Raw genomic sequence first — 19,596 nt, 5'->3', positions numbered from 1 at the left:
GCAACGAATTACACCAAGGTCTTCATTTCTCGTGCACAATTCCCAGGCAACTTTCATCATGAAGGCATCATTCACATGCCTTCATCATAATCTTAACCAATAATTTTCAGGCAATAATCTTAGTTTCTCACATAAATTTGTAAAGTAAATCCTTTATTTTAGAAGGGTTAAATATTAAATTGTATGATGGCAGTTTAGTCATTAGAACTGAATGATACTACTATGGAATTGCACATAAACCAACAAATAATGGCAATATATTTTGTAATTTGATATAATTGTTATTGACAATGGAAAAAGTTAATAAATTGTTGCAACTGTGAATATGTTGTTATATCCTTATTATGTTAATCATTTAAAGTTTATTAATATTGATACTATTCAAATTATTATATATTTTACAAATTTTCTCTTTTATTAAAGTTAACTACTTAATTTTGGTACATTATTAGTATAAATATTTTTAGATTGTTAATTAATTAAAAATTATCTTAGAAATCTGTCAAAAAAACATCTTAGAAATAAATTTTAAAGTCATTATCATAAAAGTTAATAATTTAATGATACATTTTAATGATTTTTATCATAAAAATACATTAAAATTTATGATTGAATCATAATGTAAAAATTATTTACAATATTAATACATTCTGATTATATTCTTTTGGGATTTACTTTATTTCTCAATCATATTTTACTGTCAAATATTATTGTTAAGATTTGGTTAATTTTAATTTAAAGTTGAAAATTAAACATATTAAATTAAATTAATAACATGGAAATTATGTATTTTTTTATTTAAATAATTTATTCTATATTCTATTTTCAATTAATTTTTTATTTTTATTAATAAATAAAATTTCATTATTGATAATGAAATCATCTCTTATCATATTTTTCTTTCACAATAAACTCAAGTTTATCATTATTTAATAATGATTTTTTTTATCTCTTATATGTTTTATTATCTTAAATTTAAAAAATACTTGTATAATACATCATAGCAAAGAGTTTAGCCGCGTCATTCGTTTTTTCTTTGGAAAATTATTGAAATCTTCTACAGATAAACTTAAGGGATGTGATTTCGTGTAATTTTAAAGAAGATGGAAGCAGGATCTGGAGAACAAGATCCAAATTCTGAGGAAAGTGGGCCCTGTTGTATTTGTATGCAAATGAAAATTATACAAAAATAAACATGAACTTATCAGACAAAGTGGCTGTAGTTTAGTGGTAAGAATTCCACGTTGTGGCCGTGGAGACCTGGGCTCGAATCCCAGCAGCCACATTCTTTTTTTTACGTGCTTCAGTTTTCGTTCTCCTTCTTTCTTTTCGACCTAAACAAAATTGTATCGGTTTCTTTTACAATTTCATTTTATTTAGTGAAGTTTGATTTGATTAAAAATTACACCTACTAATATCTAATTATCTTTTTATTCAGAAACAATTAAGGGGCCCAATAAATAAAATACTACCAATAATAAAGTTTGAATTGTAGTGCAAATTAAGTTAAGCCAACCTATGTGATGTTCAAGAATGCATTTTTAACTGACTTGACCCGATCTCATATGATCCAATGCAGGCAGCTGGTTGACATTTGAACACCCCGAATATGCGAACTTTTAAAAAATGTCAAAATTAATTATTATAAGCATTAAGTTTTTTTTAATGTTATTAATATATCTTTTTTTTAAATAAATATTTACGAAGTAACAATTAGTTAATTGACACCAGAGTTAATTACAGGTCTAAATAATTAAACAAATTAATTAACGAATGATTGATTCACACGTATATGTTTGATTTCTCTTAAGAAAGATTTAATTTTTGAAAATTGTGTTTGAAAAAAAACTTTATTACTATATTTTTATGTTTCTCATTATATTTTTAATGATATATAGTAAGAAACTTTTCTTATTTAAAAGCGGGAAAGAACTTCATAGGTTTATGTCAAAAAAAAATCATAGGTATTTATCTGATATTAGACTAATTTGTTTAAATTTATGTTTTTTACTGCATTTGTTTTTGGTTGAGAAACATTAAGATTTAAGAGAGAACGTGGGATAATATCTTTTGGAGATCATTTTGGTTGACCTTAGATACATTAGTTATTAATTAAATCACTGTGATTAAGGAAGGAATAGTTGCAAAACAGGTCATTACTCAAGCGCTTCAATATTGTAAATTGGTCCCTAAAAAAAAGACTAATTATTCAATCAAAATTTGCAAATTGCGGGTATTATAATCGCTGAAATGCTCCTTCAAGATCATTGTAGAGATTAATGGGGGAATCTTAATTAAATTAATCCTTGAAAAACGCAGTGAGATGGAATTACAATATTTTTTCCTAATAAAATAGTGTTCAGTGTCAGTTCACAAAAAAATTGTATTGCGTGACATATATATATATATATATATACATTTCTCTTCTTTGACAAAGCAGGATATCTTTAAGTTTAAGATCGGATTAACATCTGGCTGATTCATGACTTTGACAAATTAATAAGCCCTTAATAATAATAAACGATCGATGATTCAGGTTAGCTGGCAGTTAACGTTAATTGCTGCTGAGGTTTTGCTTATTAAAACACCAAACTACAGATAACTTATATAAACGACAACTAATTATACTATTATATACATGCTAATCGCGCAATTACAGATAATTAAAAACACAGCTTCCAATCTCTATTATCATCATCATGTCATCTTCGTGCATGAGAGAATAATGAGGGTTGAGTCTAGTCAAAAGTGTTATTCCTTTGTAATAGTTGCTTTTGCATCATTTTTTTTATATGATTTTATGTGAAACCAAACACGCATCCAATGATAAACAATGTTGGCTGCAAAATTCTATAATATTTATGTTGTCTTTGTTTTAGCCGTTAGTTGCCTTATACTGTTGCCCTATGTTTTAATGGGTTATCAGTGTGAATTGATATGATTGGGATAGCCTAATTTATATTCAGAACCTGTGCATTGGTTTTGATCTGATTGGTATATAGCTTAATGTCATGGTCTAAATTCATTCAGGATACGTACTTACAAAATACAGAATATTGCATATAATATTTAGAAAGTGAGAATCAAAGACAAAATAACTAAGTAACTACATAATAAAATGTATACATTTTTATGAGAAAAATATGCTTTTTTAATTAATGTAAAAATGTTTAATTTTAATTTCATTTTACATAATTTTAAAAAACATTAAAATAATTTTATTATTTTTATTAATTAATATATTTAACTGTATCCTATTAGATGTCAATATCATCACGATGTTCATATAGTTAAATATGTAATATCAACATTAATTATTAATAAAGATTATTTTCAACAAACTTAAAATTTACAACAATAAAAATCAATAAATTTTAAAGAAATTAGAATTAAATTTAACTATATTTATTAGAATTTAAAAACATATTTAAGTTCCTTTAAAAAATAAATTTATGTCTTTATATTATTTAGAATTATAAGATTAATTGATGGTAAAATAAAAAAAATTATGAATTCGATTTTTCAATCTAAAAGAAACTAATAATTAATGCAACAATTAATACACGACTAGTAGTAGTGGGTCTGGTTCATGTGCCAAGCTGGCTAATACGACAACCCGCAGCGCTCTAATTCGTGCCACTATCCTCGTAATCGTATGCCTCCAATTGTCAGCTTTGGAACCTAAGAAGGAATCTATCTATATCCTTGTGACATTTGGGCCAGATGCCCCACCAGATTATCATTTTTCTTAATATAATATATACGATTCTAAATTATTCTCATAATTTAAAATGTAGTAAAACAGTTAACTTATAATATAAATGTTGTTCACAAATTTATATATGTCAGTATTGTTTTTATAATTTAAAATTTCTAAACCCACCAATTATATAGTATTCTCATTAGACACTTAAGGAATATATATATTTTTTATAGCTTAATGAAGTGCATAAGCTCACTTGTCCTATAATATTATTATCCTCAATATTAGAAACTTAATTAAGGAAAATAAAGAAAGAATATAAATGTGCAAGAATCCTGGGATGTCAACGTGGAGGATCACCTTTTACTTAGACAAGTAGATGGAATCAGTAGGGAGATGCATCTTCTCTTATATCTTAAAAAATACGTAATTATTATTAGGAGCCAGGCGTACACTTGAAGTATGAATAAAAAGACACACCAAAGATACCATTGTTAAAAGTTTGGGCAGCCCTAGGCACAAAAGAAAGTGGTGATTGATGGCTACTCCTCCGGTGAATTCGTTGCCAATAGCATACCAAGCATGGACAAGCCTGGGAGTCCCAGATTGGTTGAACAAAGGAGACAACGCATGGCAAATGGTGTCAGCCACCTTGGTTGGGATTCAAAGCATGCCGGGCCTCGTCATCCTCTACGGAAGCATCGTCAAAAAGAAATGGGCCGTCAACTCTGCCTTCATGGCCCTCTACGCTTTTGCGGCGGTTATCATCTGTTGGGTGGCGTGGGCCTACAAGATGTCGTTTGGGGAGGAGCTGCTGCCGTTTTGGGGCAAAGCCGGGCCCGCGTTGGGCCAGAGGTTTCTGATAAAGCAGGCGGGCCTGCCCGCCACGCCGCATTATTTTAGAAACGGTGGTGGTTTGGAGACGGCGGAGATAACGCCGTTTTATCCGATGGGTACTATGGTATGGTTTCAGTGTGTTTTTGCGGCTATTGCGGTTGTTATATTGGCTGGGTCGGTGCTGGCTAGGATGAACTTCAAGGCGTGGATGATGTTTGTGCCGCTTTGGCTTACTTTCTCTTACACCATTGGGGCGTTTAGCTTGTGGGGTGGAGGGTTCTTGTTCCACTGGGGCGTTATGGACTACTCTGGTGGTTATGTTATTCATCTCTCTTCCGGGATTGCTGGCTTCACTGCTGCTTATTGGGTTTGTTACTTCACTTCTTACACTTCCACCCTAAGGTCATCATTTTTAATTTTCTATATGGCCGCAACCATGCAACCTAATTTCGTTTCTTGATGAGAGTCTAGGATTAAAAAGACAAAGTAAATTATTCAACATACATACTAAAAATGAACAAGGATGTGTATACACGATATGCATGCACGCTTTCACTGTTTAGTATTTTCTGAAATGCATCAAAATTATATTAACTTTAATTTAATTAATGTGTGTTTTTTGCTTTGCCTTGTTCCACATGACCTTATTTCCTTCTATAATTAAAAATTAAAAGATAAAAGTCTAGTTAAGAAACATAGTTTAAATGAAAACCGGAACCGTTTGATAGTGTTTGTATTTTATATATCATTAATCTCTCACTATATATCTAATAATTTTTGTTAACATAATGACGCATCAACAATCACATATATATTTTAATAGGGTTAGCTAAGCTTACACGTTAAATTAAAATGTAAAGCTTAATTTTCTTGGTGATGCAACCACAATATTTAAATAAAAGCGGGAAATTAATCAAACAGAATTAATAGAGTAATTATCATCATCGATCGTTATCATGGAATTTGAAAGCAACGAAATTAATCTGAAGACAAAGAACAAGGTGGACCGATGGAGAATGGTGAAATGATAAAATTTTGAAAATGAAACAGGTGGGGCCAAGATCGAAGAAGGACAGAGAGAGATTCCCGCCAAACAATGTGTTGCTAACGTTGGCGGGGGCAGGGCTACTATGGATGGGATGGGCAGGTTTCAACGGCGGAGATCCGTACGCGGCAAACACGGACTCGTCGATGGCGGTGCTTAACACCAACATTTGCGCCGCCACCAGCCTCCTCGTATGGACGTGGTTGGACGTTATTTTCTTCAAGAAACCCTCAGTTATTGGAGCCGTTCAGGGCATGATAACTGGCCTTGTTTGCATCACTCCCGGAGCTGGTAAGTCCCTAATTATAACAAATCCTATCAAGTGGTTTTTATTAGGATATGTAAAATTATATTGTTTATATTTTTTTTATGTGTTTTTATAATTTTTACATTAATTTTTTAATTAACATCTTAAGAATCAGATTCATACTTAGATTATGTGTTAATGGATACTTACCAATAAAAATAAAAGTGAACATTAAATTTAGGAGCTAGGAAGTTGAACGCTCAACCAAGTTAATTAGTTCGATCCGTTGATCACGATATAAATCCTTCTTAATAATCAGGAATTATCCTTTTTTAATTTTTAAATTTTTTGGGTACGAAACTAGCTGGGAGATTCCACTCTTAACTTTGGGATCCCAATAGAGTTGAATGCTTAATTAATAAACTAATCAATAAACTTTAAAAAATGGGAAGATAAAATTAAAGCATGAAACATTCAACATTAGCGGAAACAAACTGCAACTGGTTTAATTATATTATCAAAGACCGAATACTTAATTATTTGAGGTCATGCTAACGAAGGGCATAGATTAATAAATATAGTATTTTGAAAACTATTAAAAAAAAGTAATTTTTAAAAGAGTTTAATGTTTATACATGATAATTTAAAATAATTTTACATTGTTATTTAATCACAAATCATCATTTAATTATTTTAAAATAATTATTTTAAAAATCAATAAATTTATCATATGATAAGTTATGATTAGATTATTGTGTAAATTTTTTTACACTATAAAGGCATAACTCATTTTCTGTTTTTGAAAAGTAACTATTAAATAATTTTATGTTTTTAATATTATAAGTGTTTTTTTTTTTTTACTTTCATCGTAACGGGATCATATAACATTTGCTAATTAATTTAATATGTCAGAATATGATATTGCAAATTTTATCTATTTCAACATACAATTTGTACTCAATGATAAAAAAAAAGTTAAATTAATTTTTGTTCACTAATTTATATTTTAGATTCAATTTGACTCTTTAATTTTTTTGGGATTGATTTTTGAATTTTTTAAAACGATTCAATTTGATCATATCATCAAAATTGAGTCAATATCCTTAAAAATCATAATTTATAACGATCTTAAATCGCATAAAATATATATTTTCTAAACGAAAGGATGAAATTAAATCAATTTTAAAAATTATAAGATTAAATTGTGCCAAAAAAATAAAAGATTTAATCGAACCTAAATAATAATTTTGAGAAAAAATAATAATTTAACCTTAAAAAAAACATACAATTTGTACTCAGATTCATTCCAATGACTTCATCACTTTATACATACAATGACTATTCAAAATTCATTATATATACCCAATAATTTGTACAATTAATGCGTCTAGATTTAAGGGTATACAATTTTATTTTATTTTTTTGCTGAAATTAAGGGTTTACGTACATTTCTAATCTAGAATATATACGTGTGATGATTCTTTTGCGTCCTATTTACGAAAAAAGGAAAAGTCAATGCCTGCATGTGTGATTCATTTTAAACTATGTTTTGTTTTGAAAAGAACTACGTATTGATATGATATAATCATAACCAGTCATGGTATACAGTATACACAAAAAAAATTATTATTTCACGAAAAGCCTTAATTACCAACCGATTATTTCAGCTAACAAATGATAATTAAAAACGAAATAGGAAAACAAACTCTTAACATAAATTAATCGGCCATAGTAGCACTTTCGGGTATTTTGTTTCCTATCAAGTCTAGCTTTTTTTTTAACGCAATCAAAGTCTAATATTATATATATTTACATTTTTCAAATAATATATGCAAATGGATCAAGTCTTGATTTATTGTTATTAATTAATCGTATATTTGTCTAATAATATGTATGGATCAAGTCTTGATCTGTTGTCAATCGTATTAATTAATCATACCTTTTTATTATTCAATTAGCTGTTTTATAAAAGTTATTATTGTAATGAAACTCTTCATATTGACGTTGATCATATCAAAATTAAATTCATATAAAATATTAAGATAAATTCTTGCCGGCGGTCAATCAAAACTTAAAATTCGCTATATCACAGACTCCCGGTGATGTTGTCTACCCTTTAAAAATATTGTTTACCCATCAAAATTTAAAAGCTTATCTTTTGTGTGTCTATCCCTTACAAAATAGGGTACGTAGAAATTAATTATCTAGCTCTCATCATTAATTTTATAGAGTTTTACTTATTTAATTTCTATCCAGACAGATAAATTTTAAGCACGAGTTTATTATTATGTAAAAGTTTTTTTTTACTGCATTATGTAAAAGGTTAAACTGTTCATTTCGATTCTTGTTCTTATCTTAAGTTTTAATTCTTATACAAGAAAATTATAAGTTTTAGTTTCTAGCTAGACAATTTTTTTTAAGATTTATTACCAAGGATTTTTTTTTTTATAGTAATTTTATATCATCAGATAATTTTCTCTAGTATTAATGCCAAGCATCAAAAGTTATCTTTTATCTAAAACTTACAATTTTCTAGAATAAGAGTAAAAAGTTTAAAATATAGACTATAGAAATCAAATGAATAGTTTAACCTCACGTAAATTTAAACATAGGGTAGGATTTAATTTTCCCTTAATACAACCAACATATTCAGTCAATTAATCTTTGTGCCAAATGTTGGCATTGGATCTTAATTTGTGAATAGGTCTGGTTCAAGGATGGGCTGCCATAGTGATGGGAGTTCTTTCAGGCAGTGTCCCATGGTTCAGCATGATGGTATTAGGGAAAAAGCTGAAATTGTTTCAAATGGTTGATGACACCCTTGCTGTGTTCCACACTCATGCTGTGGCTGGCCTTCTTGGAGGCATACTCACTGGCCTATTTGCCGAACCTCGTCTGTGTGCACTCTTTCTACCTGTCACCAACTCCAAAGGAGGAGTCTATGGAGGCCCTGGTGGAGTCCAAATCCTTAAACAAATCGTGGGAGCTTTGTTCATCATTGGGTGGAACCTTGTGGTCACTTCAATTATTTGTGTGGTTATTAGTTTCATAGTTCCACTTAGAATGACAGAGGAAGAGCTTCTCATTGGAGATGATGCGGTTCATGGGGAAGAGGCTTATGCTCTGTGGGGTGATGGAGAGAAACTTAGCATCTACAAAGATGATACCACTCACCATGGAGTTGTGTCTAGTGGTGCCACTCAAGTGGTCTAGATGATCGAGGAGTTGTACTTGAATTGAATCAATTGATTCTTTGTTGCTAATTTGTGTCATTCCATAATGTTTCTTTAGGATATAGCTGTTGAAGAAAAAGAAATCTGATTTGTTCTGTCATCTGTGTTTGTGTTAATTAATGCCTGCAATGTTGATTTTATTAGTATCATCTTAGCGCTTTGGTCTCAGACTCTCTGTTTAATGATTTCTTCACAGATATAAATGTACCAATGGGCAGTCTTGGTAATTATGTATTTGAGAATTGAGCTTATGAGCTTGGAAGTTGCATTTACGAAATTTCGGAAATGAGAGTAATTTTAATAGTTTGGAATATTTCGCCGTTTGGGGCTAGCTCTATTCTTTTCTTTTTTATATTCAAACTATTAAATGTGGTAGTCTCTTTTTAAGAATTTAAACTTTAGATCCTTGCATTGTTCATATTGTTCCTTTATATTAAGTTCAACTTCAATGGTCTTGAATCTCCGTTTGGTAGGGAGAAATAGAGGGGAGGGGAGGAAAATAGTGAAAAAATTAGATAGTCTTATTTTTTTATTAGTAAATATTAATTATTAATATGTTAATTATTTTGTTAAGAGAGGAACTTGAATCTAATATTTATCTTTCCTCCTCTTTTATTTTTACCATCGAATCAATCTTATTTCTTCTAGTAAATCTTATGTGGGTATATATTTTTAAATGATGCTTTAATTCAAATATTTTTATTCTCCCATGAATCAATTTATTTGATGTATTTTATTTAAAAAATAAAAGTAGGATTTATTTAATTATTTTTTCGCAGTTTTTATTAAAACTAGATTAAATTGTTACAAAAATAAACTAAGTTGTTTCTCTTAGTTATTGCTCATTGCTCATGTAACGAGATCATTGTAGCTGGAGATTTTGTTAGTAAGAAGCAAAGGGGCCCCAAGAACAGTAGTATATTAGTGGGGTCTAATTTATGGTCATGATATCGCCTTATTCCATTGCCATTGAGCTTTGTGGAGTGGCTGTCTTTCCACCCTCAACAATTAATTAAATATTTAGACGTGATGTGAATAGTTTCGCTCCCATCAGTGGATGCTTCATTATCTTTTGGATTGAATCAAAATTTAAGAAAACAAACCATCAAATTTTTTTTTTAATAAATTTATTTTAAAAAATATTTTTTATTTTTATTTTAGAATTTTTAATTTCTACTTCTTATTTAAATCTCAAGATTCAAGAATGTCTAACTCAAAATATTTTTTTTAAAATAATTTTATATTAAAAATTAACATTATTAGATGAACTTTTTGTAAAAAAATTCTAATTTAAAATAGTTTTCATAAGTGGTAAAGGAGTTAGACTAACTTGTTTGGTTCTGTTTAATGTATTAAAAAAATCACTTATTTTTTAAACATTTTTATAAAATAAGCTAAGGTTACCAATATGTTGGTTTGACGGGTCAATTTTTTTAATAAATTTTTTAGTTTGAATTTTATAAATAAATAAAAATAAAAGATAAAATAAGACTGATATATTAATAAAAGGTGTCACGAAGTGACCCTAAAAAGAATATATCAGCACAAAAACATACAAAACAAAACGAAAAGAAAATAAAAACACAATTCGACTAAAACAACAAACGATTATATGTCAAAACAAGTTAATGTCCCACGATCCATATACTGAAGTCATGACCAATACCAAAAAAAAAAACTAAGTTTATGTTTAGTCTATTTTTTCCTTTTAAAAATAATTAAACAAAATTTTTAAAAAAATATAAAGTAGAAGTTGTTTGATCATTTTTATTTAGAATCTCCTTTTCTACTTAAAGTCTTGTTTCTTTGTCTCACATTAAGGTATATATGCAACTCATTTTTAAAAGTCACTTTAGTTAGTCTTTTTCATAGCTAATTTTATTTTTATTTTATAAAAAAAAAACAAAGTCTTAAATATATTTTAAGAGTTTCCTCTAGATGTTTGATTCAGCCTTGTCTTTAAAGGAAAAAAATTACTTATTAAGGACTAGTTTATTATAGATTATAACGAATCAATTCTGACGTAAAATATTTTAGTTATTATTTTTCAAAAAAATTGAAAAATAATTTAGTTCATGTTTGTTTATAATTATAAAATTTACATTTTGTAAGAGAGTAATTATTTTAAAAATAGTTTATGATTTTATTAGATTTTAAATTCTTTTTAACTTCTAACTATTTTATATATAAAAAAAAAACTAAAGCAAATGTATGAAAAACTAAAAATATACTTATTTTAAAAAATAATTCTCCTACAAAAAAAAAATAGAGTTATAACTAAACAGGTCTTGAACCAAGATGTAATGCCTTTATTTCTTGCATTTGGTTATCCTTGTATACCTTTTCCCTAAAAGAAACAAATGAAAATAGTAAGTCAACACGTGAACATTTTGGCTTTTTGGAATTTTCAATCCAAACAAGTACAACCATAGATAGATAAGATACTATCTTTCTCCTTCCCTCCTTCCTTCTCGTTGCTAATTGTCGTCGAAATATCCAACAGCTCCACATTACAGCAATTGCCCAACCTTCCTTCGTTTCTCCCACTCCCAACAGTAACACCAAGTACTACTGTGTGCCTACAAACGTTGACTCCCACGTCAACCATGTTTCTAAGACACCACCACTTTCAACAACATTACATGTGTCACAGTCTCACTACACCATACCAATTCATAATGTCACAAAAAATTATTAGATAATCCTAAATCATCATCAATTATCATCAAACATACTTCATTAATTCGTGTGTGTGAATTATTTGAATTTAATTATAGGTGTCAATTTCGAATTTTGAATATATTTTTTTAAAATATTTTAAAAAAAATCTTATTATTTATAATAATTCTATCAAACTTAAACAAAATTATTTTTGATAAAAAATCCATGTGATTTATTATAAAAAAATTATATTTGTCATTTCAATTCAATTATATGTGATAGAGAGTAGTTGAGTTTTTTAATTTATGAAAAAGAATTAATAATATTTAATTATATAATATGTAAAAATTGACTTAGATAATTGGGATAGTCTCACATCATATAATAATTTAATTTTAATTTGTACACAGTGATGCCATAATTATCCACAATTCCTTATCCTTCTTAAAACATTATTATGAGTCTTCCTCCTCCCCCGCCACGGTCCACAAATTTTACTTAATTTATTATTATTAATGGCACCTTTTAAAATCTAAAGTGGTTCTTTGCCTTTAAAAAAATTGAAGAAGCACCGTCACGGAACAGGAGAATATATAATGAAATCATTTTTAGTGGAAGCTTCATTGGTGCCACAGCTCAGCATAAATAAAGATGGGAATGAGATATATGCTTGGAGTTGGAGCATTGTCTTAAAAGAGATATAAAGGGGTGATGAACAAGGCGATTATTATCAACAAAGTGAAATCCTTGTTTAGTGGGATTCTCATTCTATTCCCACCACTCACACAAACCAAATACTAGCTCTCATATTCTTTATTGTTTTGTTTCATCTATTTATTATTTTGTTTATTCTAAAAAGGAGTCCTCGTTGCTTCCCTTTTGGGTCCTATTGCTCATTGCCACGTGGGTCCCTGCCACTCAACTCACTTGATCTTGACACTCATCATTGTGACAACAATAAAGTTTTTCCCTCTTCGACTGCCTCTCTCTCCTTTCAATGTTCATGGTGGTGTCACTGGTGTGTGCAGCGCGCTAAACTAGTATGTTTTTTCTTCCTTTTCTCCTCATTTTGTCCCCCATTGTTAACTACTTCATAGAAATACTAGCTAGCTTCTTGTTACATGAGCATCCATGTGATGTGAAAATATGTAAAATATGTATAGTGCATGCTTTTTTGGTCTATATATATATACCAAAAAAACATGCACATATATTATCAATCATGGCTATACATATTTTCACATCACATGGATCCTAGCTCATATATATATATATATATGGCCCCATCTCCTGGCTTACTTAATCTAATTAGTCACTCTAATAAATTCCATATTTAGAGTTCTTGCAACTGTGTCCGTTTTTTGTTGAATAAATGTTCTATGTTCTATGTTGGTTTTCTCTCTTGCATTCATCTTTAAAACCAAGGAGTTGCTGTTGTAAACTTGTATATCCTGCTGGCTATGATGTTACTATCATCTATATGTTTCTGGACATACTATATTTATTTATTTGTTTGCATAGTGTTATTGTTATTTTTATGTTAAAATGTTATTAATTAAACTGTTTCTGTTGGTGATTTTTTCCCCGTGGAAACTTCTGAAAAGGGATTCGAACAGGTGAGATTTCCTTGGAGACCAAAGAAGTTTATATGTTTCGCCAAAATTTTAGTAGGGGTCCTCTCAAAATATTGACGAGGTGGCTCATATTCCTTACTATCTTGCAAGTTGGTTGTGCTATCAAAGATCCTGATGTAGAAGGTGCGGTAAACTTTGTTGTTATTCTTTCCTCTCCAGAAGCATATGTTGTTTGAATTTAATTTTTGATTCCCTGTGTTACCGTTTTAAAGACTTTTAAGCTATCAATGAACCGTATAATCATACATGTTTGAAAAATTGTTTAAAGTTCTCAGTACAAATGAAAAACCTCAGTTACTGTAATGATCTGACCCTATATTGTTTATTTTTAGTGTCAAAAGTCAGTTAAAAAGTTTTTATACTGACAGGATCAAATTTTAATCATTGTTTTCCACTTGAGTACCGGTATTTTGATAAATTTGACATCAAGGGTCACTCTTGTGTAGCTTCATTCTCATTAGTTCTTCTTTTTACTAGTTAGATTACTACTATGTTTGTTTCCTAAGACCATTTTTAGCCATGTTATTCTTTGGTTCATGCATGACTTCAATCCCTACGTGATAATTTTTTATTATCTATTGACACTCTTAATAAAATAATTCTTAATATTTTGTCTTAAAAAAAACACTCTTAATTAAATAATTCTGAACTAATTAACTATTTTGGCTAATATCCAGGTGAAGCTCTGCTTGATGTTTTGCATTTCCTCAATGATTCCAATAAGCAAATAACGGACTGGGACAGTTTTTTAGTGAGCCCGTGCTTCAGTTGGTCTCATGTCACTTGTAGAAACGGGCATGTCATATCCCTGTAAGTTCATTCTCATAGAAAGTACAAAATGCTTATGATTATTATATTCTAAGGGTATGTGTGGATAAATTTATCCATAAAAACTTACTATAAGGAAAGAAAAGAAATGAAGAAGAAAAATAAAATGTAATTGGCTTCTCCATGAGGTAAAACTAGCTTTAACACAAGTTAAAAATAACATTTTGGAGAAGCTAATATGAGAAAGTTTCTACAAATTAACTTATGCATAAGTTAAGTTCAGCTTATGAAGAAGTTAATTTCATTTTTGCTTCTCATTTTATTCTTTTAAAAGTGCTCACGGAAAAATTTATCCAAACAAAACCTTAATCTAGTTTTCAGCCTTTTCTCTACCATTTTTATGTCGCACCCTCAACTTCTAAGACTTGTAGTAATTTAGCTTTTTAATTCTAATCTATCTACAGGGCCTTGGCTTCAGTTGGATTTTCTGGAACACTTTCTCCCTCAATTACCAAATTGAAGTATTTGTCTAGCTTGTAAGTGTTCATTATGATAACTTGACGTTTATTATAAGATTTGCATCTACTGCGGCTATACTAATCCAGATAATGAGACCATCATCATTTATCTTGAGTAATTTTTCCAAGAATTAGGAGTATGATGCCATAAAAATCAAGGTAGCGTTTAGTTTTACTTTTGTAAATCTTTTTAGTTGCATGTTGGACTCCTCATTCTCTGTCTCATGTTCTGAACCAAATCATCATTTTACTAAGAATAGTTTGTCATTATGAATAGGTAAGTCATATCACTTACTTTGCAGATTATTTGAAATCAATGTAAAATACATCACAGGTCTTTGGTGAAACAGATTGATCAGTGATGCGATTTTTTCCTTCCATGATACAGTGAGTCTGACAGTTGTCTTAACACTTAACTATACTCTTAATGCAGGGAATTACAGAACAACAATCTTTCAGGACCCTTGCCTGATTACATTTCCAACTTGACAGAGCTTCAATATCTAAATCTTGCTGACAATAGTTTTAATGGTTCTATACCAGCTAATTGGGGTGAACTACCGAATCTAAAGCATCTGTAAGGCATCACTTTCCATTTCTTTGGCCTTTCCATCCTTGTATGTTGTATGTGTAAAAATAGATTTTATTTTTAAAAAAAGAGTCTTCTTGGTTCAGTGTGTTGAGAGGGAACATCCATCTGTTCCTGATGCAATTGCAAATCTTAAAGGGCCAGTAAAACTAAAAAATTCTGCATCCTAGATACTATTTTTGTTTTTATGACTTTAGTTGCTGCCATACTTCATTTCTTAAAAGTGTGTGGTGCATTCCCTATGCTCCTACCCTGATCTTGAATATTATATTAATTGATTTATGTTTTCACTTGACAGGGATCTTTCATCTAATGGTCTTACTGGAAGTATCCCAATGCAACTCTTTTCAGTTCCATTGTTTAAGTAAATTTCATTATATTCATTTGAATATTTTCTTTTAATAACAAACATTTCTGTATACTCTTTAATTATGGATTTTTTATTTCTATCATTAATTTCAGCTTTTCAGATACGCACCTCCAGTGTGGCCCTGGCTTTGAGCAGTCTTGCGCTTCTAAATCTGAAAATCCAGGTTTGGTTGTTTAACACAGACAAAAGGAGGGTGTAATTATGTTTTGGTACATATTAAAGAATGTGTAATTTAACTTGAAGAATAAGAACTAGAAATAAAATGAAAAATAAAAAAGATTAGCTAGGTAGCTACTTAAAGTTTACCTCTTCCTGCAGCTTCAGCCCACAAATCAAAATTGGCAAAAATTGTACGTTATGCAAGTTGTGGTGCATTTGCACTTCTGTGTCTTGGGGCTATCTTTACGTATCGACACCATCGAAAGCACTGGCGAAAAAGTGATGATGTCTTTGTTGATGTTTCAGGTAATTTTTTATTTCTATTTTCAAAGCTTGTAGTATAAGATTCAGTGATTTATATATATATATATATATATATATATATATATATATATATATATATATATATATATATATATATATATATATATATTAAAAAAATGACATCTTTATAATTAAAAGTAAAAATTTTAAAAATGTTATAGTTACCATTTCTAGTCTTTGTTTTTACTTTTAAAAAAATTTCTCTTGTCTTCCCCTGTGAAATTAATTTTCCATACACATTCAAAGTAATACTAATATCTGACAAATTAATTCCACAGGTGAAGACGAGAGTAAAATTTTTTTCGGGCAATTGAGAAGATTTTCTTGGCGTGAACTCCAACTTGCCACTAAAAATTTCAGTGAAGGCAATGTAATTGGTCAGGGTGGCTTTGGAAAAGTGTACAAAGGAGTACTCTCTGATAACACAAAAGTCGCTGTGAAACGCCTCATTGATTATCACAATCCTGGTGGAGAGGCTGCGTTCGAGAGAGAAGTTCAACTAATAAGTGTTGCAGTTCATAGAAACCTCCTAAGACTAATTGGATTCTGCACAACCACAACTGAAAGAATCCTTGTGTACCCTTTCATGGAAAATCTAAGTGTAGCATATCGACTGAGAGGTAAAACTATATATTGCTGTTTTTAACATTTTGATCAAGCTTCTTCAAACTTAAGTTTCAGTATTAAGCATGTTAAAATATTTGAGAACACAACATGTATATTTATTTTATGTTGCTTTACTATTCTTTAATACAATTTGAAAGGGTGTGCAAAGATGAAGAAATGTCATTGTTTAACACTATTTCTCTGTGCTGACTTAGATTTAAAACCTGGTGAGAAAGGCTTGGACTGGCCAACAAGGAAACGCGTGGCTTTTGGCACTGCCCATGGTTTGGAGTATCTACATGAGCAATGCAATCCTAAGATAATACATCGTGATCTAAAGGCTGCAAATATCCTACTAGATGATGAATTTGAAGCTGTTTTAGGTGATTTTGGGCTAGCCAAGCTGGTTGATGCAAGGATGACTCATGTTACCACTCAAGTGAGGGGCACAATGGGTCACATTGCCCCTGAGTATTTGTCCACCGGAAAATCTTCAGAGAAGACTGATGTTTTTGGATATGGCATAACACTTCTTGAACTAGTCACCGGTGAGCGTGCAATAGACCTCTCTCGGCTTGAAGAGGACGAGGATGTTCTTCTGATTGATTATGTAATCTGCCTCACCATTTCCTTGATCACGTCATATAAATGCTGCTTACTGGTGATACAAAAATGTGTTATTGTATTGTTGTGGATGCTGTTATGGGCTTGTTCCAATGCTCTATCCTTTCTTGCCTCTAGACTTGCAAATAATATATGAATTAAATTAGAATGTGCTAACCATGTAAAAATTTTATATTATCATCTAATCATGTATTGTCATTTATAGTATGTTTGTTGACTTTTATAATAACTTCAAAACCATATCTGAGATGAATTCTACAACGTAAATAACTTTACACTCATAGTGCATCCAAATTAAACTCATACTATATATTTTCACCATTTACTATTTAATTGGTCCTTAGAGCTTTTGTGATCATTTACTTTTTAAGATGTGGTGATATATTATACTGATGAAGCTTCTATACACAGGTGAAAAAGCTGCTGAGAGAGAAACGGTTGGAGGACATTGTGGATAGAAATTTGGAGAGTTATGATCCAAAGGAAGTTGAGACGATTCTTCAGGTTGCGTTGCTTTGCACCCAAGGCTATCCCGAGGATCGTCCAACCATGTCAGAGGTGGTAAAAATGCTGCAGGGAGTTGGGTTGGCAGATAGATGGGCTGACTGGCAGCAACTTGAAGAGGCTAGGAATCAAGAATTCTCACTCATGACTCACCAATTTGTTTGGAATGATGAATCTACTCTTGATCAAGAAGCCATACAGCTTTCCAGAGCAAGATAAGCAGAGCTGGAGAGTCAATTTTGAAATTTGGTAGCTTGTTATGGCATAGAATATAACATATACTTGTATGTACTTCAATGTACTCTAAAGGAAAATATATAATTACCTAAAAAGGCCTGTGTTTGTATAATGCTGGATGTACAATGGAAAAGAAAGGAAAGGAATGAGGGAGATTTGGCACAGGCTGCATATCTGAACAAGGGAAAATTCTTGTTGCAATATGTATATCACAACTATGTGTTGCTTTTGTAACCTTGGAAATGGCTTGTGCTTGTAATAGTTGCTATATTCTTTCTTTTCTAGCTTCTTCTAGTTTTTGGTTTTCAGGATTCAATCACACTAAACCTTAGCCTATCCTACATGAGAAGGTTTCCAAACTCAATGTCATTACGCAGCAGGGGAGTGCTCAAAAAGTTTTAGCTTGAATAGCTAGAGATGTTGTATGTCTGACCATGAATGCCATGCTAGATGGGGGAATGGGCTTTGCAGGAAAAAAAATCATATATATGTAATTTCTTACTTGACTTTCCAGAGGGTATGTAGCATAAATCCAAATGATATGCCCCACAAATCCTCTGAGTGCAATCTGCCATGCAAATTATCAGGGCTGCGAATTCATAAGATAAGCTTTGTTCATTTCTTTTGTTGTCTTCGAGCCTAGAAACTCCTCACAACTTTCTTTACACACATGCTTCTATATTCAAAAACTACAGCGGTGGTTCCCACTTGCCCTACATATGAATGAACCTGGTTGAGTTCTAAATGTAAGGCAAACATGACACTTCAAACACACAGAACCGATCATATCCCAATGTTGTAAATTCACTTAAACTTAGTTCAATTTTTATGCATAAAAAAAAATCCTATATATATATATATATATATATATATATCAAACTACTCCATTTGGATATTTTATTTTCAATACTAGAAAGACCCATCGTTAACGTGGGAACATAGACTGGACTGGATCACTGGACCCAGAAAAAATCATATTTTTCATGCTGAGAACAGAACTCCGAGTTAGGCGATTGTGGACCCGATCACCAGCAACGTGGCGAGTTGTGGAACAGAACAGAGGAGGAATCCGTATTGATTTTTTTTCTCTCATTTTCATTCATCCATTTTCACTTTCCGTCCATAATTTCCGACCAAAAATGACCTATAACGGAAAACATCACCCACCCACCCTCCTCCTCTCTTTTCTTTACATTCGAATCATGCTCAAGAAAAATTATCTCCTTTATTAACTTTTTCTTATCAAAAACATGAATCAATAATTCAAATAATATATTTTTTGAAGAAAAATAAACTTTTAGCTTAATTGCATTGTTTATCCTCAACTTTTTATTTTTTGACAAATTTTACCTCAACTTAATAATTTTGTGTATAAGATAATTAAGTTAATTAAAAAATCAGTGGCAAGGGACTGCTAATCCTGTCCTACGCCGTCCCCCACCCCACAAAAATCAGCAACGAGTCGTGGACAACTAAATTGAAATGCCGGCACAAGCAGTCGTTGAATTTAAAATTTAGACAGCGAACGCTGAAAATA

The 19,596-nt window shown here is 30.6% G+C and overlaps 2 protein-coding genes and 1 non-coding gene across 4 annotated transcripts; all 3 read left to right on the top strand.

The window, feature by feature from the left end:
- The first annotated feature begins 1,213 nt into the window (after window positions 1-1,213).
- TRNAH-GUG lies at window positions 1,214-1,285 on the top strand. Its single transcript has one exon. It is a non-coding gene; the product is annotated as a tRNA-His (tRNA).
- A 2,761-nt stretch (window positions 1,286-4,046) lies between these two features.
- Window positions 4,047-9,316, top strand: LOC114413268 (ammonium transporter 3 member 1-like). The gene is made up of 3 exons (XM_028377558.1): window positions 4,047-4,907; window positions 5,591-5,876; window positions 8,537-9,316. Exons 1-3 carry the CDS (start codon window positions 4,242-4,244, stop codon window positions 9,043-9,045), a joined length of 1,461 nt encoding a protein of 486 aa, XP_028233359.1. The 5' UTR covers window positions 4,047-4,241; the 3' UTR covers window positions 9,046-9,316.
- Window positions 9,317-12,483: 3,167 nt separating this feature from the next.
- Window positions 12,484-18,677, top strand: LOC114413267 (probable LRR receptor-like serine/threonine-protein kinase At5g63710). 2 transcript variants are annotated; one of them, XM_028377556.1, is made up of 11 exons: window positions 12,484-12,766; window positions 13,331-13,483; window positions 14,038-14,170; window positions 14,593-14,664; window positions 15,080-15,223; window positions 15,534-15,599; window positions 15,698-15,768; window positions 15,924-16,070; window positions 16,367-16,708; window positions 16,910-17,304; window positions 17,730-18,677. In XM_028377556.1, exons 2-11 carry the CDS (start codon window positions 13,375-13,377, stop codon window positions 18,039-18,041), a joined length of 1,791 nt encoding a protein of 596 aa, XP_028233357.1. In that variant the 5' UTR covers window positions 12,484-12,766; window positions 13,331-13,374; the 3' UTR covers window positions 18,042-18,677. The 2 variants fall into 2 exon arrangements, with proteins under 2 accessions (XP_028233357.1, XP_028233358.1); XM_028377557.1 differs by lacking the exon at window positions 12,484-12,766 and adding an exon at window positions 12,864-13,170.
- Window positions 18,678-19,596: the final 919 nt, after the last annotated feature.

Source organism: Glycine soja, chromosome 5, assembly GCF_004193775.1.
Source record: "Glycine soja cultivar W05 chromosome 5, ASM419377v2, whole genome shotgun sequence".
In the NCBI taxonomy this organism is placed as follows: Eukaryota; Viridiplantae; Streptophyta; class Magnoliopsida; order Fabales; family Fabaceae; genus Glycine; species Glycine soja.
Note: the sequence above shows the minus strand (reverse complement) of the source record. Positions and strands in the feature narration are given on the sequence as shown.